This window comes from Cetorhinus maximus, chromosome 12, assembly GCF_964194155.1.
Source record: "Cetorhinus maximus chromosome 12, sCetMax3.hap1.1, whole genome shotgun sequence".
NCBI lineage: Eukaryota > Metazoa > Chordata > Chondrichthyes > Lamniformes > Cetorhinidae > Cetorhinus > Cetorhinus maximus.
This window is the reverse complement of record NC_135890.1, coordinates 56,922,790-56,950,766: the sequence shown is the minus strand read 5'-3', so window position 1 is coordinate 56,950,766 and position 27,977 is coordinate 56,922,790. Positions and strand designations below refer to the sequence as shown.

Genomic DNA, 27,977 nt, shown 5'->3' with positions numbered 1-27,977 from the left:
GCTTTGGTAAGTCAGTCACGTCCCCAGGTAACCTTCTCTTGCTCACCCACTTTGTCCAGTACAGCAGGTAAATCACAGCAAGGCTTTACTGCTGCTTGGACAATTGGAATTATGATAACAATTCCTCTTTTATCACCAATCCTGCTTTACTTACTCTGGACTCAAATGATTAAATAGGAACCTTTCCAACATCTGAGATTGGTAATATTTTTCCTTTTCTCCTTTCCAAAAACTGGATTCAAAAGTATGATTTCCAAAATCTGTGTGCGTGTAATAGACCATCTTGTCTTTTTTTTTAATGATGCCTTTTAATTGCAAACTTTGCCACAATTCTCTCGTCATAATAGTTATATCTATTGCTGACCAGCAGATTCGGTTTAACCTTTGCCCATTTTGTACTCTTGACACTGACACCACCCTGCTTTGTGCTGCTAGGGTAGGTATGCTGTGCTCCCTCCAAACAAAATAATTTCTTTATCCAGCTTTTTCAATCGCAAGCAACATTAAATACAGTATTCAATTTCATACTTGTGCCTCTTAAATCATTGATACCGGGCTTGGCTCCAAGTTCCAGGGGTCACTGTGAACACTGCACGCTGACATATTTCATATTAAGTTGTAATCTATTATTTACATGTCAAAATGCAAAAAATAAAATAAAATAAACACAGCGCAACACTTGTTCATCAGTAACCTACACATAAAAACTGTTTTCATTCTCCAGTGTGTGGGGAATCTTTGACAAGGGCACATACTTTGAAAACTAGAACAAGGCCATTTGGTAATGATAGTAACTAGCACTTTTTCACACAGATGCCAAGGGTCAATTGAACATATTTTATGCCTGATTTTTATTTGATAGGGGTGTTGGGGGATATGAAGTGAAGGCAGGTAAATGGGGTTGAGGCCTCCTCCTGTTCCAATGCTCAGAACCGCTCAATGCTCTGTGTTCTTGCTCAGCTCCCCTTTTGAATTTCTAACTCCCATTCTCAGGCAGCATTTTTCTAAATAATAAAAAAATTTTTTTACTGAGGAATCTCGACAGTCCACATCTGGGACTTCAAGCACTAGCTTGGTTTGCCTTCCATCTCTCCCAATCTAAATTCCTTGAAAGGGGGCAGAGTTGGGAGATCAGCAACTTAAACCAGAAAAAATACATTGACCTTATCAATATTTCCTACAATTCTTAAATAGTTATTTCAAAACATCAGGAGGGGTGGGGCAAATGACTACACACTAAAAGAAATCTGGCCACTGACGTTAGTCCTGATTCACAAACATTCACCCCCTCCACTGTAGCAGCAGTGTGTACCATCAGAAAATGCACTGGAGGAACTCATCAAGCCTCCTTTAACAGCACCTTTCAAACCCATGACCACTACCATCTAGAAGGACAAGGGCAGCAGATAGATGGGAACACCACCACCTGGGAAGTTCCCCTCCAAGCCGCTCACCATCCTGACTTGGAAATATATTGCCGTTCCTTCACTGCCAAAATCCTGGAACTCCCTTCTTTTTACAGCACTGTGGGTGTACCTACACCACATGAACTGCAGCGGTACAAGAAGGCAGCTCACCACCACCTTCTCAAGGGCAATTAGGGATGGGTAATAAATGCTGGCTGAGCCCACAACACCCATGAGTGAATAAAATAAACTACTTCAAATTTATCTGATTACTGTTTGTGGGAGCTTGCTGTGCATAAATTGACTGCCATGTCACTTGAAAACTTAGTCAAAAGCTGCATACAGTGCCAACAGGTACAGAAATTGCCCCCTTTGGCTCTACTGGGAATGGCCAGTAAGGCCATGGGTCCGCCTCCACTTTGACTATATGGGGCCTTTTTCGGGCACAATGTTTCTCTTGATTATAGATGCTCACTTGAAGTGGATGGATGTATACGAAGTAAGAGCACCCACATCTGGCACCACCACAGACAGATTGCATCAGGGTTTTGTAATACACTGGTTCCTGGAAATGATAGTGTCTGATAATGGAATGGCATTCACCAGTGGGGAGTTCCAAAGGTTTGCAAGTCTCAATGGCATAACACGTGTTAAAATCTCGCCATACCACCCTGCATCTAATGGGTTGGCTGAGAGGGCAGTCCAGACCTTCAAGTCCGGAGTGAAAAAAATGGATGGAGACTCTATTGCAACTAGATTATCACGTTTCCTACTCAGCTATAGGACTATGCCACACATGACCACCGGTATTGCTCCCGCAGAGTTATTGATGAAGAGACGTCTCCGGACATGTTTGGGTCTCATAAGGCCGAATTTAGGGGGGAGGGTAGAAAGAAGTCAGGACAGTCAGAAAAATGGACATGATTACACAGAAGTGAAAGAAATTTCACTGTTGGAGAGACAGTTTTTGCAAAGAACTTTGGAGACTGGCCCAAATGGCTATCAAGTGAAGTTAGTGCAGTGACAGGACCACTTTCCTATCAAACATCAATCAAAGATTGGATAATTAGGAGACACGTAGATCACTTCAGGAAAAGGGAAACAGATCTACAAGAATGGATGCGCCAAGCATTCCCGTTTGAGTCAACACATGTGGAAAGAACTCCCCTTGCTTTGGAAGAACCTTTAGGATCCATTGAGCCTTACAGGATCGAAGAAACAAATTTACAGGTTCCTAATGGAGAGCTTAGTGGACAGATGACTCCTGAGAGGGAGGCCTCGGATAAACCACCCAAAGTCGTAGAACTACAACGTTCAACATGTTTGAAGATGCCTCCAGAGAGTCTGAATTTGTAAATAGTTCATGTAAATAGTTGATATATTGTAAAGATTGTAACTTGTACCTTTGAGTAAAGGGGGAGGGATGTGATAATCTGAGGTGCAGTACACCTTTAAGAGAATGTGAGCAGATTGATCACGTGATTGCATTACTCAATTGCTGTGTAGCACGGGCTACATTGTTAATCACTAGTTTAGAATAGGTTTATGAGAAGCACACGTGTGAGTGCTCTGTTACTTATGTGAATAAACAGCATGTGCTTCATTTTACAATGGTCTCTTCGTCTACACCGTCTTGATTACGTAGATGCAACCGTGTAAGCTGAACAAAGCAACCCGATAGAAGGAACATAACACTAATCCAGTGACAATACCACTACGCCACCATCTCCCCTTGTTGGCCATGCAATGGAAAGAACATTGGAGCCTCTACCGTTACTATCCATAGCTTTGGACTATGACATGCATGTACAGAGTGAAGTGAACACACCACCACATCTATTTTATTGAATCTTTGTCATTTTAAACATCCCAATCAAATCTAAAACTTCTAAACTTAAGTGTTATCAAAGACATTCAGATTGTTTGAGTCTGTCTTATGCATTGTGTAAGGGCATTTTCCTATCTGTATTAATTTTCAATACTGTTAATAATGGGTTATCTTATGGTAAATACAAATTTACACCACTTACTCTGTGACCTGTTTTCTGATCTCAGACTCTTCATACAGATCTTTCTTTTTTCCTTCTTCAATAGTTTCACCACCCCCCTCAAAAAAGACGCATTTTGAAATATTTGTTTTACTTTCACCTCCTGCCAATTTGCAAGTTACATTTCCCAGTTTCTCTAGGTTTCTGCACATACATGGCAATCTTAACTGAAAGACCTACCTTGATCGGCTGTTGGCAACATTCTCTTAATAATAGCTGCAGGATGCATAGAATATACCACCTTGAATAGAGTGCATATTTAAAGAGATGGAACATTTCAAGATCATAATAGTAATTACTTTCCCAGGGAGACTGAACAATGGAAAATTAATCCTCCCTCTGAAATTAGATCAGAAATGTACAGTCAATCTCAATTAAAAATAATAGATTACTTATATTCATAGAAGCAAACATGGTTAAGTAGCAGAGCATCCTCTAATGCAGATAAATAATTCTCCTCAAAAATAGAGAATGAAAAAAAAAGACTTGTATTTCTATTGCTCCTTTCACAACCTCAGGATGTTCCAAAGTGCTTCACAGCCAATGAGGTAGTTCTGAAATGCGGCCACTGTCGTAATGCAGGAAATGGAGCAGCCAATTTGTGCACAGCAAAGCCCCACAGACAGCAGTGAAATAATTAACCAGATCACCTGTTTTAATGATGATGGTTGAGGGATAAATATTGGTCAGGTCACCTGGAAGAATTCACTTGCTTTTTTTTATTCCGTTGCAGGATATGGATGTCACAGACTAGGTCAGCATTTGTTGTCCATCCCTAACTGCCCTTGAGAAGGTGGTGGTGAGCCACCTTCTTGAACCGCTGCAGACCATATGGTGTCAGTGCACCCACAGTGCTGTTAGGGAGGGGAGTTCCAGCATTTTGACCCAGCGACAGTGAAGGAATGACGACATAGTTCCAAGTCAGGATGGTGTGTGGCTTGGAGGGGAACTTGCAGGTGGTGATGTTCCCATGCATCTGCTGCCTTTGTCCTTCAAGGTGGTAGAGATTGCATGTTTGGAAGGTGCTGTTGAAGGAGCCTTGGTGAGTTGCTGCAGTGCATCTTGTAGATGGTACACACAGCTGCCACTGTGCATCGGTGGTGGAGGGAGTGAATGTTTAAGGTGGATGGGGTGTCAATCAAGTAGGTTTTGTCCTGGATAGGGTTGAGCTTCTTGAGTATTGTAGCTGCACTCATCCAGGCAAGTGGAGAGTATTCCATTACACTCTTGACTTGTGCCTTGTAAATGGTAGACAGGCTTTGGGGAGTCAGGAGGTGAGTTACTCATTGCACGATTCCTAGCCTCTTACCTACTGTTGTAGCCACAGTATTTATATGACTAGTCCAGTTCAGATTATGGTCAATGGTAACCCCCAGGATGTTGATAGTGGGGGATTCAGCGATTGTATGTCAGAGAGAGATGGTTAGATTCTCTCTTGTTGGAGATAGTCATTGCCTGGCACTTGTGTGGCACAAATGTCATTCTTCTTTGAAATAATGCAATGGGATACTCTACACCCACTTGAGAGGGCAGACAACCATCCTGGTTTAAAGTCTTATCCAGAAAGAATGCATCTCCAATGGTGCAGCACTCTCTCAGTACTGCACTAGTGTGTCAGCCAAGATGATATGCCCAAGTCTCTGGCATAGGTTTTGAACTCACTACCTTCTGACTCAGAGGTTGAGTGCTATCCACTGAGTCACAGCGAAGACCATTAGTGTTAAGTGGATATTACTTCATGAGGTCAATGTTACAACTTGAACAAAGTAAATAGCAGGGTTGTTAAGAATTTGCTAATATAACTAATAAGTCACCAGGTCTGTCAGCCTTCTCTGAACATGTAGGCATTCAAGTGAGTTGTAGAGTTTCCTTGTTTAAAATATTTTGTTTGAAAATAAAATGTGCCAGAAGCTCTGAGCATTTCCCAGATATAAATGAACAGATGAACAAAATGAATATGTATACAGCAGCAACAACAACTTGTATTTATAAAGCACCTTTATCGTACTAAAACATCTCAAGGTGTTTCATAGAGGTATTGTGAAACAAAATATGATACTGAGCCACAGAGATTTTAAGGCAAATGACCAAAAGCATTTTGTTCTTTTTAAAAATCATTCATTTATGGGATGTGGGCATCGTTGGCAGCCAGCATTTATTACCCATCCCTAATTACCCTTGAGAAGGTGGTGGTCAAGCAGGCTCAAAGAAGTAGATTTAAGGAGTGTCTTAAAGGAAAAAAGAGAGGTAGAGAGGCAGACAAGTTTAGGAGGGGAATTCCAGAGCTTGGGTCTAACAGCTGAAGGCATGGCCGCCTATGGCGGAACAATTAAAATCAGGGATTCTCAAGAGGCTGCAAATTGAGGAGTGCAGATATCTTGCAGGGTTGTGGAGCTGAAAGAGATTACAAAAATAATGAAGGGCCAGGCCATGGAGAAATTTGAAGACAGACAATTTTAAAATTGAGGCATGGCTAAACCAGGCACCAGTGTGGGGTCAACGAGCAGAGGTCATGATGGGTGGATTGAACTTGCTATGAGTTAGGACATGGACAGCAGAGTTTTCAATGACCTCAAGTTTTCAAAGGGTAGCATGTGGGAGGCCAGACTTGAGTCTGTTGGAATAGTGAGGTCTAGAGGTAATAAAGGCATAAGTGAGGGTTTCAGCAGCAGATGAACTGAGACAGGTGAAATCAGGCAATGTTACAGAGGTAGAGATAGGCAGTTTTGGTAATGGCATGGATATGTGGTTGAAAGCTCATCTCGGGATCAAATATAACACCAAGGTTGTGAACAGTCTGGTTCAGCCTCACACAGTTGTCAGGGAAAGGAATGGAGTCAGTGAAGAGGAAATGGAGTCCGTGACGGCAACTGAAAACAATGGCCGTGATTTTCCAGTCCCGACCTTTTGCTGGTCCGTCAAATTTTCTGTCCTGCCCGCCACAATTCCTACGACGGGAGGGACTGGAAAATCCCAGCCAATGGCTTCAGTCTTCTCACTATTTAATTAAAGAAATTTCTTCTCACCCAGTACCGACTGTCGGATAAGCAATCTGGTAATTTAGAGAGAGTGATAACACTGAATGTTAAGCAATCAAAATGGGAGAGAAGGAGCTTAAAATAGGAAAGAATAAACAGAGCGCTGAAATACGTTTGCTGATGAATTAGTAGGTACTGTGCATTTCCATCCATCCATCAACCTAACAATGATCCAAACCACATTTTCAGGATGAGCCTATTTACTTATTAAACTAACTTTGATAAAAAATGTCTGATCATTGAACCACCTGTTCATCTAAAGCAATTAACTATCTCGAGGGTGAAGGGAGGCAAAAGACTCGAACAGTAAATCATCTGCAGAGTGCTTCTGAGTAGGGTTAAGTGCCCTGTGGAGACTCTTTACACAAACTTCAGGTTGATTCAGGCTGACTTCTGGGGAAATGTTGTCAATTGTATTTTAAAAAAAACCTTGGCACCATTGTTTTCATTTCAAGCAAAAATGACATAATTGTTGTTAAATTAGAAAGATGTCATGGTAAAGCAGGTACTTTAAAAAAAAATCATACTGAGTAATTTAAAATGACATATGATTTGAGCCTAAATCTGAAAGTGTACATTGAAGACAGGAATTATCAGTGAAAATGTAATAGTTTTTTTAGTCCCCAAACCCCATCTGAAGATTTACATCAAAAGAGCCATTTTATGGGTTTTGTTGCTAAAACAGAGTTGATATTAGCTTTTTCACAAACACAGGCCAAATGTACATTGAAATAAAGCAAGTAGCATCATTAAAGCTCTCAGGTTTATTTAAATTTGCATTAATTTTCCTGTAATCCATTGAGTTTCGAGAATTGAGGAGTGATTTGATATAGGTGTTTGAAATGATAAAAGGTTTCAATAGGGTACCACACAGAGAAACTATTTCCTCTGGTGGGTGAATTCAGGTCAAGGAGCATAATTTTAAAATGAATGATCTAATGGAAAGTTGGAACAGGGTCAAGGGGCTGAATGGCCTCCTCCTGTTCCAATCTTTTAATTACAGATATAAAGCTTTCGCAAAGATACAGCTTGCAGAGATTAATCTCTTTGATGATAATATTCTGGTAGTTTGGTATCAATGTGAAGTGTTTTATTATTTATTTCAGAGATATTAAAATTGGACACGGATTCCCAAAATGTAATGTTATTTCCTTAACCTTAGGAAATATTATCAAGTGGTTATATCACCACCTAGTGATAAAACAAAGAACATACACAACATCACCAAGCTGGGGAATTGTTCAGGCAGGTATTGTTCTCCTGTCCGCTCGCCACTTAGAGAAAGGTTTGTTACAGCAAAGGCTGTCTCTCCAGCAGTGCAATTTTTTTGCTATTAGTCTTTTCCCCTCTGGGTGTCAGCTTTGGTTCAGTAATAGCACTCTTACCTCTGAGTCAGAAAGTTGTGGGTTCAAGCCCCAAACCAGACTTGAGCACATGCAACCACACAGAGGTGCTGTCTTTCCGATGGGATGTAAATTGTCACCTGAGTCTTACTAGCAATGACTTCTCTTCCCACTCTCGCACCGTTACCTCTGGTGTTCCCCAAGGATCTATCCTTAGTCCCCTCCTATTTCTGATCTACACGCTGCCCCTTGGCATCATCATCCAAAGGCAGCGTTAGTTTTTACATATAAGCTGATAATACCCAGCTCTACCTCACCATCACCTCTTGACTCCTTCACTGCTACTAAATTTTAAATTACTAAATCCAACACCCAGCACTGGATGAACAGAAACTTCCTCTAATTAAATATTGGGAAGACTGAACCCATTGTTTTCGGTCACCACTCCAAACTCTGTTCCCTGGTTACTAACTCCATCCCTCTACCTGGCAACAGTCTGAGATTAAGCCAGTCTGCTCACAACCTTGGTGTCACATCTGAAATGAGCTTCTGACCTCATGTTTACACTATCACTAAGATCACCCATTTCCAACTCCATAACATCACCTGACTTCACCTCTGTCTCAGCTCACCTGCTGCTGAGACCCTCATGTATTCTTCTGTTACCTCTAGACTTGACCATTTCAATGCATTTCTGGCTGGTCCCCCACATGCTACCCTCCGTAAACTTGAGGTCACCCAAAACCAAGATTTGGTGGCCTTGAATTTAGTTGCCCAGCCCTGGAATACCCACCCTTCACCTCACTTTCCTCCTTTGGGACACCCCTTAAAATTTACCTCCTTGACTGAGCTTTTGATCACTAGCCCTAATATCTCCTTATGTGGCTCAGTGTCTTACTTTGTTTTATAATGCTCCTGTGAAATGCCTGGGAAACTTTATTATGCTAAAGGTGCTATATAAATAAAAGCTGTTGCTGTTTGTCCAATGAATGGACGTAAAAGATCTCATGGTAATGTTGGAAGAAGATCAGGGGAGTTCTGCCCAGTGCTCTGGCCAATATTTATGCCTCGATCAACATCATTAAAAGCAGATTATCTAGTCATGATCACGTTGCTGTTTTGGGGTCCTTGCTGTGTAAATCTTACACTACAACAATGACTACCTTTCAAAAGTATTTCATTATCTCTAAAATGCTTTGGGACATCCCGTGGTCAAGAAAGGCTCTATTCACGCACAAATCTTTTTTTTTCTCTCCTGTCTTTAGTTTCCACTCTGTGTATCTGGCTCCTCACCTTCCTTTTTCCACCTTTGCCCACCCTTGGCTTCCATGATTCGTCATTCTGGGAACTTCTCACACAAGCCAAGCAAAAACACTCAACTACAAGGGACTCAACTTTTTGTCTTAAGGTAAATGCAATCATACGACAAGATGTCAAGTGATCACGTGTACAAGAGCATGCCAGAAGCACCAGGCGTAACTAAAAATGAGATGCCAACTTGGTGAAGCTAGAACACAGGATTACAAGCATGTTAAACAATGGAAGCAGCATTAACACAAGGGACCACATGGCCTGTCGAGCCTGCTTCGCCATTCAATATGACCTTGGCTGATCACAGAATCACACAGTGCAGAAGAGGCTCTTTGGCCCATCGAGTCTGCACCGACACGTGAGAAACACCTGACCTACCTACCTAATCCCATTTACCAGCACTTGGCCCATAGCTTTGAATGTTATGATGTGCCAAGTGCTCATCCAGGTACTTTTTAAAGGATGTGAGGCAACCCGCCTCCACCACCCTCCCATGCAGTGCATTCCAGACCGTCACCACCTTCTGGGTAAAAAAGTTTTTCCTCACATCCCCCCTAAACCTCCTGCCCCTCACTGATGTCCCCTTGTGACTGACCCTTCAACTAAGGGGAACAGCTGCTCCCTTTCCACCCTGTCCATGCCCCTTATAATCTTGTACATCTCGATCAGGTCGCCCCCTCAGTCTTCTCTGCTCCAATGAAAACAACCCAAGTCTATCCAACCTCTCTTCATAACTTAAATGTTTCATCCCAGGCAACATCCTAGTGAATCTCCTCTGCACCCCCTCCAGTGCAATCACATCCTTCCTATAATGTGGCGACCAGAACTGCACACAGTACTCCAGCTGTGGCCTCACCAAGGATGATCTTGGGCTTCAACTCCATTTTCTTGCCTGCTCCCCATATCCCTTAATTCCCCGAGACACCAAAAATCTGTCTATCCCAGCCTTAAACATGGTCAACGATGGAGCATCCACAACCCTCTGAGGTAGGGAATTTCAAAGATTCACAAGCCTTTCAGTGAAGTAATTTCTCCTCATCTCAGTCCTAAATGATCGGCCCCTTATCCTGAGTCTGTGCCCCCTGTTTTAGATTCCCCAAGCAGTGGAAACAATCTTTCAGCACCTACCCTTTGAAACCCCTTCAGAATCTTGTATGCTTCAATGAGTTCGCCTCTCATTCTTCGAACTCCAGAGAATATAGACCCAATTTACTCAGCTTCTCTTCACAGGACAACTCTCTCATCTCAAGGACCAATTTAGAGAATGTTCACTGTACCCCTTCCAAATAGATAATGAAAAATACTGAAAACAGTAAAAAAAGAGACCAAAACTGCACACTGTATTCAAGATATGGTCTCATCAAAGCCCTGCTATAGACAAAGGTAAATGATCCCAGAGTCAATGAATGAGATCGAAGTTCTGCAATTCTGTCGCATCCAGTTGTGAATTCCAGATCTGCTGCCTCCGTCTCAATCCAGTGAAGACAGTTATGTCAATATTACATCTGAAAAACAACACCGCTGGGAATGAACTCAACATTTCCTCTGCAGAAGTCAACTTACACATGACCCCAACCAAAATTCCTGGATGTCACCTCAGACAGGACTTTCACCTACTGGCTTCTACGCATTAACATCGGCCAAAAAGTAAAAAGCAGGGCAAACCTGGCCTGGAAAGTATGGGGAATGCACAGCCAGAACATTTTGTACCCCATGACCCCTAGTCTACTCTGCTACAGAATATTGCTCTTCCTCATGGTGCTGCAACCAACACACTAACTCCCAGAGAATGCATGCCACAGTCTCAACTCTGTGAGAATAAATGTTCCTCCAGCTTTCTGCCCTAAATCTTTTACATTTAATCTTAGACCCAAATACCCCCTCATTTCTAGTCCTCTCGATCACTGGAAAAAGCCTGGTTTGAACAGCAACAACTTGCATTTATATAGTAACATATCCCAAGACATTACACAAGAGCGTTATTAGACAAAGTTTTTACTGACCCGTGTATGGAGCTATTAGAATAGGTGGCCAAAAGCTTGAACAAAGAGGTAGGCTTTAAGGAGCAGGGTGAAGGAGGAGAGAGGTGGGAAGTTTAGGAAGAGAATTCTAGAACTTGGATCTTCAGGAGCTGAAGGCAGGGCCACCAATGGTGGAGTAAAGGAAAATTGGGAATTTGGAAGAGGCCAAAATTGGAGGAAAGCAGAGTTCAATGCCCATACTTTTTATTTTGCAAAATGATTGAGTCTTGACTTTCCAGTTGGATGTAAACGTTGACAGCTGGGGTGACTAAACAAAAGCCAATTGCTTTCCCCCACTGTAGTGGTTGCATTTCACTTGGTGCATTGTGCAAGATGCTTCACCCCATTACATAGGTTGCATTTTACTTGGTGCAAGGTGTCCCCCCTGCCCCCTCCCCCCATTGCAGAGTTTGATTTTGTGAAAATGCAATCACAGAATTGTTACAGCACAGGAGGCCATTTGGCCCATCACGTCTGCACTAGCTCTCCAAATGAGCAACTCACCTAGTGCCATTCCCTGCCTTTTGCCCGTAACTCTGCACATTCTTCCTTTTCAGATAATAGTCTAATTCCCTTTTGAATGCTTCAATTGAACCTGCCTCCGCCACACTCAGGCAGCGCATTCCAAACCCTAACCGCTCGCTGCGTAAAAATGTTTCTCTTCATAATACTTTTGCTTCTTTTACTAATTACTTTAAATCTGTGCCCTCTTATTCTTGATCCTTGCACGAGTGGGAGCATTTTCTCCCTATCTACTCTGTCTAAATCCCTCATGATTTTGAATACCTCTATCAAACCTTCTCTAAGGAGAACAGCCCCAACTTCTCCAATCTATCCATATAACTGAATTCCCTCATCCCTGGAACCATTCTTGTAAATTTTTTCTGCACCCTCTCTAATGCCTTTTTAAATTCATTTATGGGACGTAGGGGTCACTGGCAAGGCCAGAATTTGTTGCCCATCGCTAATTGCCCTTGACAGCAGTTAAGTGTCAACCACATTGCTGTGGGTCTGCAGTCACATGTAGGCCAGACCAGATAAGGATGGAAGATTTCCTTCGCTAAAGGGACATTAGTGAACCAGATAGGGTTTTACAACAATCAATGATCATTATCAGGTCACTATTACTGATATTAGTTTTCAATTCCAAAGTTATTCATTGAATTTCAATTCCACCAGCTTCTTTTCTCTAAGATAAACACTCCTAACTTCTCCAATCTCTCCTCTTAACTGAAGCTCCTCATCCCTAGAATCATTCTCATGTATCTTTTCTGCACTCTCTCCAATGCCTTCACATCCTTCCTAATGTGCGGCACCCAGAACTGAACACTATACTCTAGCTGAGGCCGAACTCGTGTCTTATACAAGTTCAACATAATCACCCTCCTCTTATACTCTATGTCCCTATCAATAAAGCCCAGTATACTGTATACTTTATTAACTGCTCTTCCAAACTGTCCTGCCACCTTAAATGACTTATACACATATACACCCAGGTCCCTCTGCTCTGCCAACAACTTTAGAGTTGTACCCTTTATTTCATATTGTCTCTCCATGTTTTTTCTTCCAAAATGAACTACCTCACACTTCTCTGAATTGGACTTCATCTGCTGCCTGTCCACCCATCCCACCAACTTGTCTGTCATTTTGAAGGTCTACACTCTCTTCCACACAGTTCACAATCCTTCCAAGTTTCATATCATCCACAAACTTTGAAATTATGCCCTGTACACCAAGGTCTAGGCTGCTCATGTATATCAGGAAAAGCAAGGGTCTCAAAACTGATCCCTGGGGAACTCCACTACAAACCTTCCTCCAGTCTGACAAACATCCACTAACCATTAACTCTCTGTTTCCCCTCACTCAGCCAATTTTGTATCCACATTGTGGCTGTCGCTTTTATTCCATGAGCTCTACCTTTGCTCACAGGTCTGTTGTATAGTACTGTACCAAACACCCTTTTGGAAGTCCACGTGCACCTCACCAACCCTCTCCGTTGGCTCTTCAGAAAATGTTACTTCGCGCATCGTGCAAGATAGCGCGTGCCGACGCAGTGACGTGATGCTGGGGGGGGGGGGGGGGGAGGGTTGGGGGTTGACCGTTGCCCTGGTGACCACTGCGGCTCGGGTGGGAGCTGAGGGAGCCCCGCCCCTCTGGGGGGAGGTTTCATTTTATTGTTTCACCGGCTTGGCGCGGTCGGCTGTTGTTTGTAAGGTTGTGTGGTTTTGGTTTGACAGTGCCGCCCGGCCCGACCCGGCCTGGTGCCCCGGTCGCCATCGCACCGCCGTTCAAGATGAAGCTGTTCTCTGAGGCGCACAAGACGGTGTTTGTGGTGGATCACTGCCCCTACATGGCCGAGTCCTGCAGGCAGACGGTGGAGTTCGACATGTTCACCAAGAACCGGGCCCCGGGCATCATCCCGCTCGCTCCCATCTCCAAATCGCTGTGGACCTGCGCCGTGGAGTCGGCCATGGAGTATTGCCGCATCATGTATGACATCTTCCCGGCTCGGAAACTGGTGAGAGGCTGGGGCCTGGGCCAGGGCCGCAGGAGAGCGAGAGGGGAGAGTTAGGGGGTTTGTGCCCAGAGGGATGAAGAGAAGAGGATTGTCCCCAGAAAGGGAGGGGGGGGTGGGGGAGAGGTTTGTCCCCAGGAGGAGGGGGGGGTGGGGGAGAGGTTTGTCCCCAGGAGGGGGGGGGGGGTGGGGGAGAGGTTTGTCCCCAGGAGGGGAGAGGGGGGGGAGGTTTGTCCCCAGGAGGGGAGAGGGGGGGGGAGGTTTGTCCCCAGGAGGGGAGAGGGGGGGGGAGGTTTGTCCCCAGGAGGGGAGGGGGGGTGGGGGAGAGGTTTGTCCCCAGGAGGGGAGGGGGGGTGGGGGAGAGGTTTGTCCCCAGGAGGGGGGAGGGGGGGTGGGGGAGAGGTTTGTCCCCAGGAGGGGGGAGGGGGGGTGGGGGAGAGGTTTGTCCCCAGGAGGGGGGAGGGGGGGTGGGGGAGAGGTTTGTCCCCAGGAGGGGAGGGGGGGTGGGGGAGAGGTTTGTCCCCAGGAGGGGAGGGGGGGTGGGGGAGAGGTTTGTCCCCAGGAGGGGAGGGGGGGGGGGGAGAGGTTTGTCCCCAGGAGGGGGGGGGTGGGGGGAGAGAGGTTTGTCCCCAGGAGGGGGGGGGTGGGGGGAGAGAGGTTTGTCCCCAGGAAGGGGGGGGAGAGGTTTGTCCCCAGGAAGTGGGGGGGTAAGAGGTTTGTCCCCAGGAAGGAAGGGGGTGGGGGCGTAGAGGTTTGTCCCCAGGAAGGAAGGGAGGGGGGGGAGGGGAGAGAGGTTTGTCCCCAGGAAGGAAGGCGGGGGGGAGGGAGAGGTTTGTCCCCAGAAAGGGAGGGTGGGTGAGAAGGGGATTGTCCCCAGAAGGTGGGGGTGCGGGGTGGAGGTGAAGAGGGTTGTCCACGGGTGGGGAGGGAAGGAGGCTGTCCCGAGAGAGAGAGGTGTGGGGAGGGGTGTGTCCCCAGGGGGAGAGGGGGGAGGGGAGGGGTTTGTCCCCAGGGAGAGAGGGGATGAGGGGAGGGTTTGTCCCCAGAGAGAAGGATTGGGGAGGTGAGTGGGCGTGCTGCCCAGGGAGTGAGATGAGTGGGGGGGATGGCGGTGGCTTGTCCTCAGAGTATGTGCAGAGATGGGTTTGCATGTTTGTTATCAGAGTTGACACAGGTCTTGGGGGCATTGGACAGTGAGCATTGGGGCAAGAAGGGGCAATATGCTGAGCTTCGATCAGGGAACAGGGTTTATGGGCTGAGGTCTTCTGTAGCAGAATAGTGAGTATTGGGTAAGCTCCAGACTGGGTGAAAACAGTGAGCTCTGTGTGGGGTGAAGAGTCAGCTCCAGGCAGGATCTAAATAATCTCCTCTGGTAGCAAGGGGCTTGTGCTGAATCCTCATTGACTGTGGAAAAATATCTGGTGTGCCAGATTACCCTGAAATAATCACCATACTATAACCACCTCTCAGTAGCTTGGTACTAATACCTTATTAAATATAGAAGCTCCTCTTAACTTCAATCTTCCTTACTTATGAATGAGTTATTTGAAAAATGGGAACTGAAAGGTAGATTAAGAGCCTCATAACAATTAATACTGAAGAGAGGTAGTTAGCAACACTCAGTGTTTAGTAATAGTTACTTCCTAGTTGAAGTAGGTGGTGTATAATGGTTTACTACTTTTTGACTTCAGTACAGTTAAGGCCAGTTATTTACCTACTGAAAAGATATTCTTCTTGCTAATCAATAAAAGTTTTGTGAACCTTCCTAAAACAGGTTAAATATATTTCCTCCATGGTGGCGATGCTCTTGATAAGTTTAAGATGCATGTTTTTACAAAGACAGGGTCATTATGCGATGCAAATCATCCTGTATTGTGCTGCTCACGTGTTGCTATGCACAAAACTACATGATGTCATTTCTGTACCAAATTTGAATTCTCCGCTTAAGTCCAGTTTGGGGGCTCAAAATACTGGCTCTGATGGGAGGCCGACTTAAATGAAGTTACAGACATTTTGGCTCTGGTTGTAATTGTTATGTGAAGAGAAGTAAAGAAGCTGGGGTTGATTTCCTTTGAGCAGAGAAGGGTTAGGGGTAATTCTTCGAGGCGCTCATTATTATGGTGGGTATTGATGGAGTAAATGGGGAAGAAAGTGTTTCTGCAGGTAGATGGGCTGGCAACCAGCAAATGCAGTTTCACGGTCATTGGCAAAAGGAATGGGGGAAGATTGAGATTCTTTTAACACAGTGTGTTATGAAAACCTGGGCTGCACTGTCTGAAAAGATCATGGAAGCAGACTCAGTAGCACCTTTCAAAAGAGAATTCAATAAATACTAGAAGGGAAACACAAAGCAGAACTAAGGGGAAAGAGCAGTGGAGTGGGACTAATTGGTTAGGTCTTTCAAAGAGCATGATGGGCCAAATGGCAGTCTTCTGTGCTCTATATGATTGTATGATATTGAAATATGCACTGGGCAATGTATGGTTCCTGGAGTGTTGACATTCCAGTTTGAAAATATATAGTAAACCATGTATAAAACATGTTGTTCTATTTAATTTCCCTGTGTATCTCAGCCAGCAACATTAAGCAGCATGACGTCAACATCTGGTGACCAAAGGCTGCTAACAGTTGCTCCAAAGCAATTAATGGGTGCAACCAGGGTAAGTAGAAATAAATGTCCTTTTGAGATGCTTTTTTTCTGCTGTGTGCTAGAATTGAAATAGATTAACTAACAATGGAAAAACAATGCTCTAGACCTAGAAGGAGAGTCTAATATTTTGTTTGTAATTTAAAATCAGGCATTCTCCTAAAGGAAGTATTATTCAGAGTGCAATTGGACGTGGGTGGAATTGCATTAGCCGCCTGTAATGCAATACAATAGACATTCAGTTCTGCTGAAGACAGTGGAACTGATTATTGGGCGGTATGCGGAGGACTGTAAGTGGAGATAATGCAACGTTGCCTATGTTGCTTCCCCACCCATGTCCCATATCACCACTCATATATCTTTTTGCAAATGGCAGGTAAATGTAATTACAGAACAAATGTTGCATGAAGACAATAGGATTTTCATTGTGGATTTACATTTTGCTTCATTTGTTTTTTCTGTTTCATGAAAGAAAGTGAATTTTGAGCTGAGAGTACACTAGTGCTTTCTAGTGAGCTCACTGGCTACCACTTGCATCCACCACTGGAAGTCAGTTGCTTTGGAAAGCATTGTAAAACAGCTTCAAAATCAAATGTTTAAAAAATGTGTGAATGTTATTCTTCCCAAGCCTTCCAGAAGGGAAAGGGGAGATTCATACACACAGAAAGATTTAGTTGTATTGTGAAAGCTTTATTTCTGTCGTATTTTTATACTCGATGATCATCTGGTCCTCTGGAGAAGCAGGATGGCTGGATGAACCATTGCACAACATACCATGTATTGGTGCCATCTTCAATCTATTCTTCACTAAAAACTGAAGGATAAATGCTTTATTTTCCTGTGGGCAATGCCAGGGCGATCAACTAATCATTATGTTCATGTAGCAGAAAGCTGAGTCGATTATCAAATTTGGGGTATTGGTTGTAGCAAAATGGTTAGATTTGTACTCAAGTATAGATGCAATGAAAATTCTGACAGAGCAGCCACTTCTTTCTAATTTATTGGTTTGAGGTGGACGTTACTGGCAAGGCAGACATTCATTGCCCAGTCTCTGAGTGGTGAGCCGCTGCCTTTAATGGCTGGATAACACTTTGCAACTGAGTGGCTCACTCGGCCCATTTGAGGATTACTGGCCCTTGTAACATATCCACGATTCCACCTGTTCACCTATAACATCTGCTACAGATACTAAATACAATTTACAAACGTTTACTCAAAATTTGAACAATCAAAGACAGTTAATTGCCCACAAAAACAGAAGTGGATAAACTGGTTATTAACATGGGTTTATGATTGTATCTGTAATGGCTTTGGAGAGTGCAGCTGTTGTCTCTCACTGTATGCTCTTCATACTTGGTTTAAAACGCAAATTGCTGCTAATTGTTTCTTTTGTTAGTCCGTGTTACTATCAAAGGAAAGCTTTACGATGCCTCTGATGGTGTATCTAATATTTATGGTTAAACCTGTCCAGCATCATTTGGAAGGCATGCAAAAGTCCTTTTATATTGAGATCTGTAATTGGGTGAAAATGACCATTCATTGCTTCCTAATCTAATTGATCTCAAAGATCACAGAACTACTAATTTTTTTTAGTATTCTCTCTCATTTAAAAATAATTAAATCATCCCCATTTTTCCCCACTACTTGCTGACAGATATTCCTATCCGTCTGTATATCATCCCTGTATTTGGATGTGGATATCCATATCTCTATCGACCCCTCCTCTCCATCATTATTCAGCAGCTGTGAGTTGTTCAATATGCCCTATTTTAAAACATTCATTCCTCCCTGCCTTTCAGGCTTTTTCTTCTGCTCCCATTATCTCTAATTGATGGTAGTGAATTGTGCCAAGGCACTTTACATGAGCGTTGTCAGACAAAATTTCACACAGAGCCATGCAAAGAGATGTTCAGGCAGTTAACTTAGGAGTGTCTTATGGGAGGATTGAGAAGTGGTTTAAGGAGGGAATTCCAGAGCGTGGGACCTAAGCAATTAACATGGCCCTCAATGGTTGACTGATTTAAAATCAGGGGTGCACAAGAGGCCAGAATTGGAGGAGAGTCGTTATGTTGGAGGGTTGTCGGACTGGTGGTGTTTATGGGGATAGGAGACGCGAGTTTGTAGAGGGATTTAAAAACAAGGATGAGAATTTTAAAATCGAGATGTTGCTCAACCAGGAGTCAATGTCTGCAAGAATGGGTGCTGTGTGAATAGGGCTTTGTGCAAATGAGGATATAGGCAGCAGAGTTTTGGAGGAGGTTGTGCTAATCAGAGTGGAAAGTGGGAGACCAGCTAGGAGTGCGTTAGAATATTCAGATCTACAGGTAACAAAAGCGTGGTTTTGGCAGCAGATGAGCTGATGAAAGAGGGGAGCTGAGCGACATTATGGAGGTGGAAGGGGATGGTTTTAGTGATGGAACAGGTATGTAGTTGGAAGCTTATCTTGGGGATCAAATGAATAGTCTGGCTCTACGCAAACATTTGCCAAGAAGAGGGATGGAGACAGTGACTAGTGAATGGAGTTTGTGCTCGGAATTGAAGACAATGGCTTTGGTCTTCCGAATATTTGAAATCCCTTTATCATTAAATTGGTTTTGTTTTCTCCTAAATTAGCATGTTATGAGCTTGTCATTCTTGCTCATTGTAATTTTAAGGATCATCTTCATTCCGCTCTTTTTACACCAAAGTTTCCTTAACATGACCCTGATCGAAGTATTGATAACATTTCTTCCTTTGTAATTGAAACATTCTACTTAGTCCCATAGGAATCCGCCATAAATAGATCCCCAGTTACTTAATTTTCTTTGCCTGTACTTTATAGAACCAAATAAGGCTGCATCGCCACAGAAGGCCTTTTGCCCCATTGTCTGTGTTGACTCTTTTTGCAACAGCAAATCAAAGCCAATTGCCCTGTCCTGTGCCTGCTCAGCTTCAAATATTTATCCAGTTTTTTTACTGTAGTAGTTGCTACTCAGGAATTTCTGGTATCCTTTTTAAAAAGAAGCACCTTAATACCCGCAAATGCTTTCAAATTTTGCAAGCTACAGGGGTCAACTGCAACAGCAAGAAATAAAAAATCAGGACTATGTAGTTTGGGATGGGTTATGATCTCTTCCTCTCACTTATTTTTCCCTAAAAAAGGGGCATTAAGAAGAATATCCTGTTGAGGGTGGATACCTGTTTCATGGAATATTTACCCACAAGAAAGAAAAGGTGGTTGACAGAATTGTCAGTTATTAGAATGATTTCTTTTCAAAATGTGAATTCAGCCATTTATTTAATGATGGGAATTGTGCTTCCCATTCATTATTGGGATATTGTAATCTGTGTTGCAGTGCAGTGATCTCTAATTCTGCAAAATAATACAGCTCTTGTAAATCTGCCCACTTAGTTTGGGTGAAACTTGTTGCAGACAGTTCTTGTGATTTAGTGATTATTTTATTCAAAATAGATTGGATCATAACAGTTAATGTTCTGTGGAGAACTTAAGTGTATTTTGTTTATCCATTTTAAAGCACTTTTAAAATTCACTTCAGATGTTTGTGTTGAGCTCTTTCATTTCTAGTTTTGATTTTTTTTTCAGGTGAATTTCATTGTAAGTGATTCAAGAGCGCACACCCTGAACTCCTGGGGGCAAGAAGATCAGAATCTGCAGGAGGTATAGCAAAACATTTTTGCTTTTGGAGTGGGGAATAAATTGTTGCAATCAACTGCATTGACCTTAATAGTCCTAAATCTTTTTGGTTGATTTCCCAGCAACTGTTCTTTAAAGCACTCATTGTTGCATTTTGGATACAAATTAATTTTTACTATTTATTTTGAATGGTTTTTAGTCAGTAGCTCTGCTATTCTAGCCAAAGGAGATTTTGAAAATAAGAAGACTCAATCTAGGACTGAAATAATGCAAAAGAAAGCTAATAGCTACACAAAAGGAATGTTACAAAACAGGAAAGTGAAACTGAGGAGATTTACAAGCAATCTTCAGCCTGAAACGGGTTGCTTCTGAAGCAGTTATATGGCCAAACAGAAAACTTAATTGGTACAAAAACCCCTGAAAGAATACTTGGATATGCCATGGCAGCAGGAGCAGAAGGCAAAAATTCAAAGTTAGGAGATGGAAGTTTAACACAGGAACAAGCTGAACAGCTGGTAAATGGTTTAAGTACCTTGGTTGATGCCAGGGCAATGGAGTTATCTAAGAAATGACTATAGGTTCTGTAAATCAGCAGAAGGTCAAGTCAATTTGCTGGAAGGTTAAGATCAAATAAATAGACTGAAGGGTATTCTCTATCTTGTGTGGGAGGTAAAATGGGACTTCAGCTTTCTTTTAATTTTTCAAACACAATCTAAATGTTATTTAAATTGGCTTTGAGTTCATATCTATATTTTGGTTTCTGATGTGACAATTTTTTAAATTGTGCACTTTTTTCTGTGGTTCAAGATAACAGGATTGGTGCTTGGAAATGGTGCCTTTTCCCACTATGGGTACCTCATATCTACATTGGATGCTTTCAGCTTGGGTATGGTACAGCCAGATGCAGAGTAAAGCTCGCGCTGCTCTGTCCCAAAACTTGCCATCAGCCTCCATTGCACCAGTGAACCTTTCCATTTCCCATGGTTACAGTTTAATCTTTCATCCCAAAACTTTTTTGGGTTCATAGCAAAAATGCAGTTTCCATGAGCTGATGGCTTTTCCTATCAGCTGAATCTTAGTATGGCTACAGCACAGATGGAGGGCATTTGGCCTGTCGAGTCTGTGCTGACTCTTCTGCAAGAGCAATTTAGCTAGTCCCACTCCCCTGTCATTTCCCCATAACCCTGCAATTTTTTTGTCTTCAGGTGCTTATCCATCATACTTCTTTATTTTGATGGACTCACCGTGAGGTCATGTGGACCCCCCATTAAACTTTCCTGCCTTTTTATAAAGGCATTGACACAAAATCAATATGCAGAAGCTAAGACCAATCGATTTAGTATAAATCAAATTATGTCCAGAAAAATACCAAAGATAATAAATCCAAGATGGAATCTGCCAACAAGAGGATGAAAAGAAAGCAGAAAATTCTGGAACACTCAGGTCAGGCAGCACCTTTGGATCGAGCAACACTATTAATGTTATTGGTAGACGTCCTTCCTTCAGAACAGCAACCAAATGCCCTTCTTCCACAAACTTCTCGCACAGGTTGATAATAGACAGGGATTTCAGATGAAATGGTCTTTCGTAAAGCTTCACGATGAAAGTTCACACAACTGACACAGATTTGTGGTCTTCCCACTAGATACTCACCTACCTGTGGCTGAATACCCACCTTACCCTGATTTGACACATTCCGTCTCACTCCACAGCCACATTTAAGGCTGTTGGCCCTCCTGTAGCTTCTTAACTTAAGTAGCTCTCTACAGAAGCCTCTGTTGTTGCGACTCCTTCACTGCCAGTTAGTTTATGCCTTCTTCTAATGAAGCCTGTAGTTAGGTACCTGTGGTCCATCATGTAGAATAATTGATCATTAGAAAAGAGCTGTGAGAACTTGTTTTCAAAGGCTATTGGATATTAGAAGAAGGAAATTGCGAAAAATGTTGCGGTTTAATGTAATACAGCCCCACAGTTGATAGTGGATGCAGGAGTGCAAAAGTGTTACTCATCCGTAACTCTCATGATGTTCAGAAGAAAGGATTGAAATATCAGTGTAATAGATTTAATGCTATAATGTTGACAAGTATATGTTAAATTTAGCTTATCATAATTCAGCTATTCCTTTGTAGATGTAATGATATTTGATATTTTAGAATTGCTAAAAAAAAGAGACATGGCGAAGCTTTTCATCTTGCACTCATCAGGACACTTTGCAAGAATACCAGATATAAAAGGAACAACAATTTATACTGTATGAGAAACGAGTGCTGAATAGTTGGCAAGTGGACTCTGAAGCGTTGCAGTGGAGAATGCACCAATTGATGGTGACTGATAGTTAACTGCCAAGCATTGTTTGAAATTTCAACCAGGCAGCTTGACCCTGATTGGTCAAGGCATTTCCCTGAGGAATGAGTCAGTGAATGGCTACCACTTACTTTGTTTAGCTGAAACAGGCACAATGTGTGTACATGTTCTTCCTGCCTACAAAGAACAGGGCTCTGTGTGTTAATATATGTAGCTTCCAGCATATGCAAATGCAGCGCACTGAGAGTCCAACTGACAAACTTAAATTGGTTGTCAGTGTAATTCTTAGCATATTGAGGATTATTTAGCAAATGTTGTCCAGTTGCAGAATCGCATCTAATGCTGGACACTGTGTTTTGAGTTTTGCCAGCATGGGCTGTTTGGGTATAGTCTGCACCTTGCCCGTTGTGAACAGCAGCTGGGACATGCTGTTTGATAAGATCCGCCAGTCTTTGGGATGTACGGCCTACATACCTGGCATCACTCTGGCACTGAAATTCGTATATCACATTACTCATTTGTGTGATAGGCAGAACATCTTTTTGGCTTGACGGCAACATCCTGTTAATGGTGTAAAGAGAATATCATTTTTCCTAATACTACTGTGGGATACTGAAACAGGCTTGTGGGGTTTGCGTGTGCGCATTTGCTCGCGTACATGTAATTTAGTTAAACTGAAGACAGTCAGACTGCAAGGTTTAAATCATCAAGGGGTTAGGTGTAAAAGCAGGCATTTTGAAATGGAAATAGGTGAGCTAACATTTGCATTTCTTGATAAGTTGAGAAGTTGCTTGAATTTCAAAGGGGGATTAGAAGATGACAAGGAAAATGTCTGCATCATGCAGGAGTTCATAGGTAAACAAGTAGTGGGGATATCATTTTTATTGACCCAAAAGCAAAAACAAGATGGAAACATGAAAGATCTTATATTTGGAAGAGTTTGAGTTTCAAAGAAAGTTTAGAACAATGGGTTTAGAGATAAAAGAGGAAAAATATATTTATGGAAAGATTGAAAGCTGTATGGTGAGTGGCCTTGTGAGATCTTGGAGTGTATTGTGAAGTATCAGCCTCTAGCCACCCCAGAGAAGTTCTTGCATGTTCCAGAAAGCAATGTTTTGTTAAAAGCCTTGGAGTTCCATTGTTGAGTGAGAGGGAGAGAGAAGCTGTGAAATACCTCCCTCATAGCAGCAGCGGGTGCCTTGTGGTAATGTTATTGTATGTTTTATAGATTAAGAATCTATTTAGACTGTTGTCTGAAAAAGGGTGTTTGTTTTGGGAGTCTAGCTAAGTAGAAATTTTCTAAATTTAACAGTGTAACTATAATCTTATGTGTTTTGTTAAGTTTTGTTTTCTTTTGTAATAAATGTTTTAATTTAATATTTAAAATCTCCAAAAGTGGTAGTGGAGTCTTTACTTCTGACTTCAATACACATACCTTCGCGTAATAAAATACAAATTGCAAACTGTTGTGATAGCTTGGCCTCGTTTCCCTTTGGGATTTGGTTAGCCTGGCAATTACCACCTGCCATATCATAACACTGGTGAATACCACTTGTGTTGCTAATGCATAGTAGCAGCGTGAAACAGCTAGCTTCACCTGTTGCTCAAATTTTTGAGATATCTTGCATTTTGAGGGTAATCTGAAGTAGGCTGGGCACTTTGCAGGGCCAAAAATGATGGCCTTAGGCCGGCTTATGAGTTTGTGATTGTTATGGCACAGCCGATGGTAAAGGCTGTGTTGTTCAAATCCCAAAGGGAAACTTGAAACAACTGCCGCAACTTGTTTTGCAATTGGTATAAATGTCAAGATGCATGTCTTGAATTCAGTAGTAATAAGACCACCAAACCTTATAAGTTTTAACAAAACTAGATTAAACATTCATTAATAGAAGAAATTACTTTAAATACATACATAGGTATACAAATTACTACTATGATAACTTCTAAATTCCCTACTTAATCTGACCCCGTTACACTTTCATTAAGGCACATTTTTAAAAGACCCAGGCAAAGTAAATGATACCTTGAACAATTAAATTCAGAGTGAGTTCTCTTAACTTCAGTCCCTGAAGGCAGAAGTTTGAGGCATAGATGCTGATGGCTTTTCACACTTGTTGAATCTTAAACTGCCTTCCCTCACACACACTCTTCGCTCCTTTATACATATTTTCCCCTTTGAATGCAAATATCCATTGTTTCACTATGTCTTTGGACTTCACCTTTCTGATAATAAAAATCTCCCATAGCACTAAGTTTTACCAGTAATCCTTGAGAAAAATAAACACACTCTTTCTAAACTTCATCTGGCCAGGTGACACATTTCACACATGCTTTTGAAAACAATCTAGCCTGGTTTATTTCAAAATACTAATGTTCCCTTGACACCTATGTTTCTAAACTTCCCCATGTTTAGTTAATTAACATTTCAAACCTAACTTCTCTTTTTACATCAAAGCACCCAGCCTAGCTGCCTCTAATTCAATTAAGTCACACACACAGACACACACAAACACATCCCACTATTACTCTATTTTACAATAAATTCCAATAACATTATGGAAATTATTATATCTTCCTGACAGTGAAATATGGCATGAAATGATCTGACCAAGGTAGTCATTATCCCACAGGATGCCTTTGATGCGCCCTATTTCAACATCAAGCTTGCATGGTGAGCAAATGGCTCGGGCCCTATTTACAAGGTTGCCAATAAGACCCATCTTGTAGCGTGTGGAACTGTAAGAATCCCAATGTGTATATTGACTATGGTGTCATTAAAACTGAACTCAACTGCGCGAGTTGCTGATTTCATAAGTTCAATGAATACCGATTCAGACAATGGTGGCGGGCCTAGATCACCATGATATAGTGCTGCAATGCAAATATCTATGGCTTCCTTAAGTGGAACAATGGTGAATAGACTAGCAATGTCAAATGAGGACATGGACACAGCATTGCTATCAATATGAAAATCCTGTATGGCCTTCACAAATGTAAAGGAATCCTTCACTGTGATGTGGAACACTTGCTCAAAACTGGTTGTAACAATTTGCCCAACCATTTGACAATTCATGTTGTGCAGAACCAGTCATAGATAAGATTGGGCGTAAAGGGGCATCACTTTTGTGTGTCTTGGGCAGCTCATACATACACTGATGAGTGAGCCATGAGGATGAACCCTGTCATATATATCATGCGGCAATTCATTGTTCACGTGCAAGTCCAACAAATGTCTTTTGGCTCACTTTCGAACAAGGAAGTCTGGTCCAGTGGATACAAATTTGGACCCGTCATTGGTGCATTCTCCATGGCAAAGCCTCAGAGTCCACTTGCGAATCAATCAGCACCCGTTTCTCATACAGTACAAATTGTTGTTCCCTTTACATCTGGTATTCTTGCAAAGTGCCCTGATGAGTGCAAGACAAAAAGCTTCGACATGTCTCTCTTTTTCAGCAATGCTCAAGTTCTGTACCACCAAATGAATATTTTAGAATATTCCTTTAGTAGGTATATACCTAAAAATGATGCGCCAAGCAGTCCTGCCACATCCAGTTGTAAATGGTGGACAATTGAGCAACTAACTGGAAGAGGGGGCTCCAAAAAAATCCCTATCCTCAGTGATGTGGGAGCCCAGAACACCAGTGCAAAAGACAAGTCTGAAACATTTGTAACCATTTTCAGCCAGAAATACCAAATGGATTGTCAGCCTCCTGAGGTTCCCACCATCACATGCCAGTCTTCAGCCATTTCAATTTAATCCACATGATATCAAAAAACAGCCAAAGGCACTGGATATCACAAAGGCTATTGTTCCTGTCAACATCCTAGCTCTAGCACTGAAATCCTGTGCTCCAGACTTAGCTGCGCCTCTAGACAAGCTGCTTATTTTATTTGTTCATAGGATGTGGGTGTTGCTGGCTAGGCCACCGTTTATTGCCCATAACTAATTGCCCTTGAGAAGGTGGTGGCGAGCTGCCTTCTTAAATCGCGGCAGTCCATGTGGTGTAGGTACACCCACAATGCTGTAGGGAGGGAATTCCAGGATTTTGACCCAGTGACGGTGAAGGAACTATTTCCAAGTCAGGAGGGTGAGTGGCTTGGAGCGGACCTTCCAGGTGGCGGTGTTCCTGTGTGTCTGCGGCCCTTGTCCTTCTAGATGGCAGAGGTTGTGGGTTTGGAAGGTGCTGTCTAAGGAGGCTTGGTGAGTTTCTGCATTGCATCTTGTAAATGGTACACTCTGCTGCCACTGTGTGTCGGTGGTGGAGGGAGTGAATGTTTGTGGATGTGGTGCCAATCAAGTGGGCTGCTTTGTCCTGGACGGTATCAAGCTTCTTGAGTGTTGTTAGAGCTGCACTCATCCAGGCAAGTAGAGAGTTTTCCATCACACTCCTGACCTGTGCCTTGTAGGTGGTGGGCAGGCTTTGGGGAGTCAGGAGGCGAGTTACTCACTACAGGATTCCTAGCCTCTGACTTATGCTTGTAGCCACTGTATTTATATGGCTAGTTTAGTTCAGTTTCTGGTCAATGGTAACCCCCCGGGATGTTGATAGCAGAGGATTCAGTGATGGTAATGCCATTGAATGGCAAGGGACGATTCTCTCCTGTTGGAGAAGGTCATTGCCCGCCACTTGTCTGGTGTGAATGTTACTTGCCACTTGTCAGCCCAAGTCTAGATCTTGTCCATGTCTTGCTGCATTTGGACATGGACTGCTTCAGTATCTGAGGAGTTGCCAATGGTACCGAACATTGTGCAGTCATTGGTGAACATCCCCACTTCTGACCTTATGATGGAAGGAAGGTCATTGATGAAGCAGCTGGAGATAGTTGGGCCTAGGACACTACCCTGAGGAACTCCTGCAGTGATGTCCTGGAACTGAGGTGATTGACCTCCAACAACCACAACTATCTCAGCCAGACTCACCTTCCGGGAGCGGAGACAGCCGGACCTGCGAGGGACACCTCTACTTGGACAGCGGGCTGAATTTGAAAATAAAATCAGGAAAACTGTAAGTTCATTGGTTGGTGAGAAGCTGCTGTTAGGGAGTGTGTTTAAATAGCTTAAAACTAGAAAAACTTATCATTTATAAGGAAGTAGCTACTTGGATTTCAGTCAGGAGCACCAGCAGTGGGGAAGTAATGTTAAATCAAGTCAGAGTGAAATAAGGTAATGAAATAAATCAGTGTAAGATAAAGTTAGCGTGAATGTACTAAAGTTAAGTTACTAGTAATTTATTCTACTCATTGTACTTACTCTTAAGTGTAATAGTTTTTAGAGTTACAGGATGGTAGGTCAGCTCGGCCAAGTGCAGTATACATCCTGCGGTATGTGTGAAGTTGTGGATGCACCATGTGCCTCTGACAAACACATCTGTAGGAAGTGTCAGCTGCACAAGCTCGAGCTCCAGGTTTCAGAACTTGAACGGCAGCTGGAGTCACTGTTGTGCATCAGCGAAGCATAACGCATAGCATGTTTAGGGTGGCTCTGTGGGCGGGAGGGAGGAGGAAGAAGAATGGAAGAGCAATAGCGATAGGGGATTCCATAGTTGGGGGATCAGGCAGGTATTTCTGTGGCACTAAGTGTGACTCCAGGATGGTGTGTTCCCTCCCTGGTGCCAGGGACAAGGATGTTACGGAGCGGCTGCAGGACATCCTTTTGGGGGGAGGGGGATCAGCCAGAAGTCATGGTCCACATTGATACCAACAACATAGG

The 27,977-nt window shown here is 42.8% G+C and overlaps 1 protein-coding gene across 4 annotated transcripts in view; it reads left to right on the top strand.

Moving 5' to 3' along the window:
* The first annotated feature begins 13,292 nt into the window (after window positions 1–13,292).
* ints13 (integrator complex subunit 13) overlaps window positions 13,293–27,977 on the top strand; it is a 75,878-nt gene continuing 61,193 nt past the window's right edge. The window contains exons 1-3 of one of the 4 annotated variants that reach the window (XR_013578155.1): window positions 13,293–13,685; window positions 16,256–16,342; window positions 19,913–19,987. Coding sequence is in view for 3 of the 4 variants with exons in the window: in XM_078553665.1 (XP_078409791.1) it covers window positions 13,461–13,685; window positions 16,256–16,342; window positions 19,913–19,987 (387 nt within the window). In the remaining variant the exon portion in view is untranslated. The remainder of the gene's footprint in view (window positions 13,686–16,255; window positions 16,343–19,912; window positions 19,988–27,977) is intronic. The other 3 variants (XM_078553665.1, XM_078553667.1, XM_078553666.1) reach the window with 3 other exon arrangements.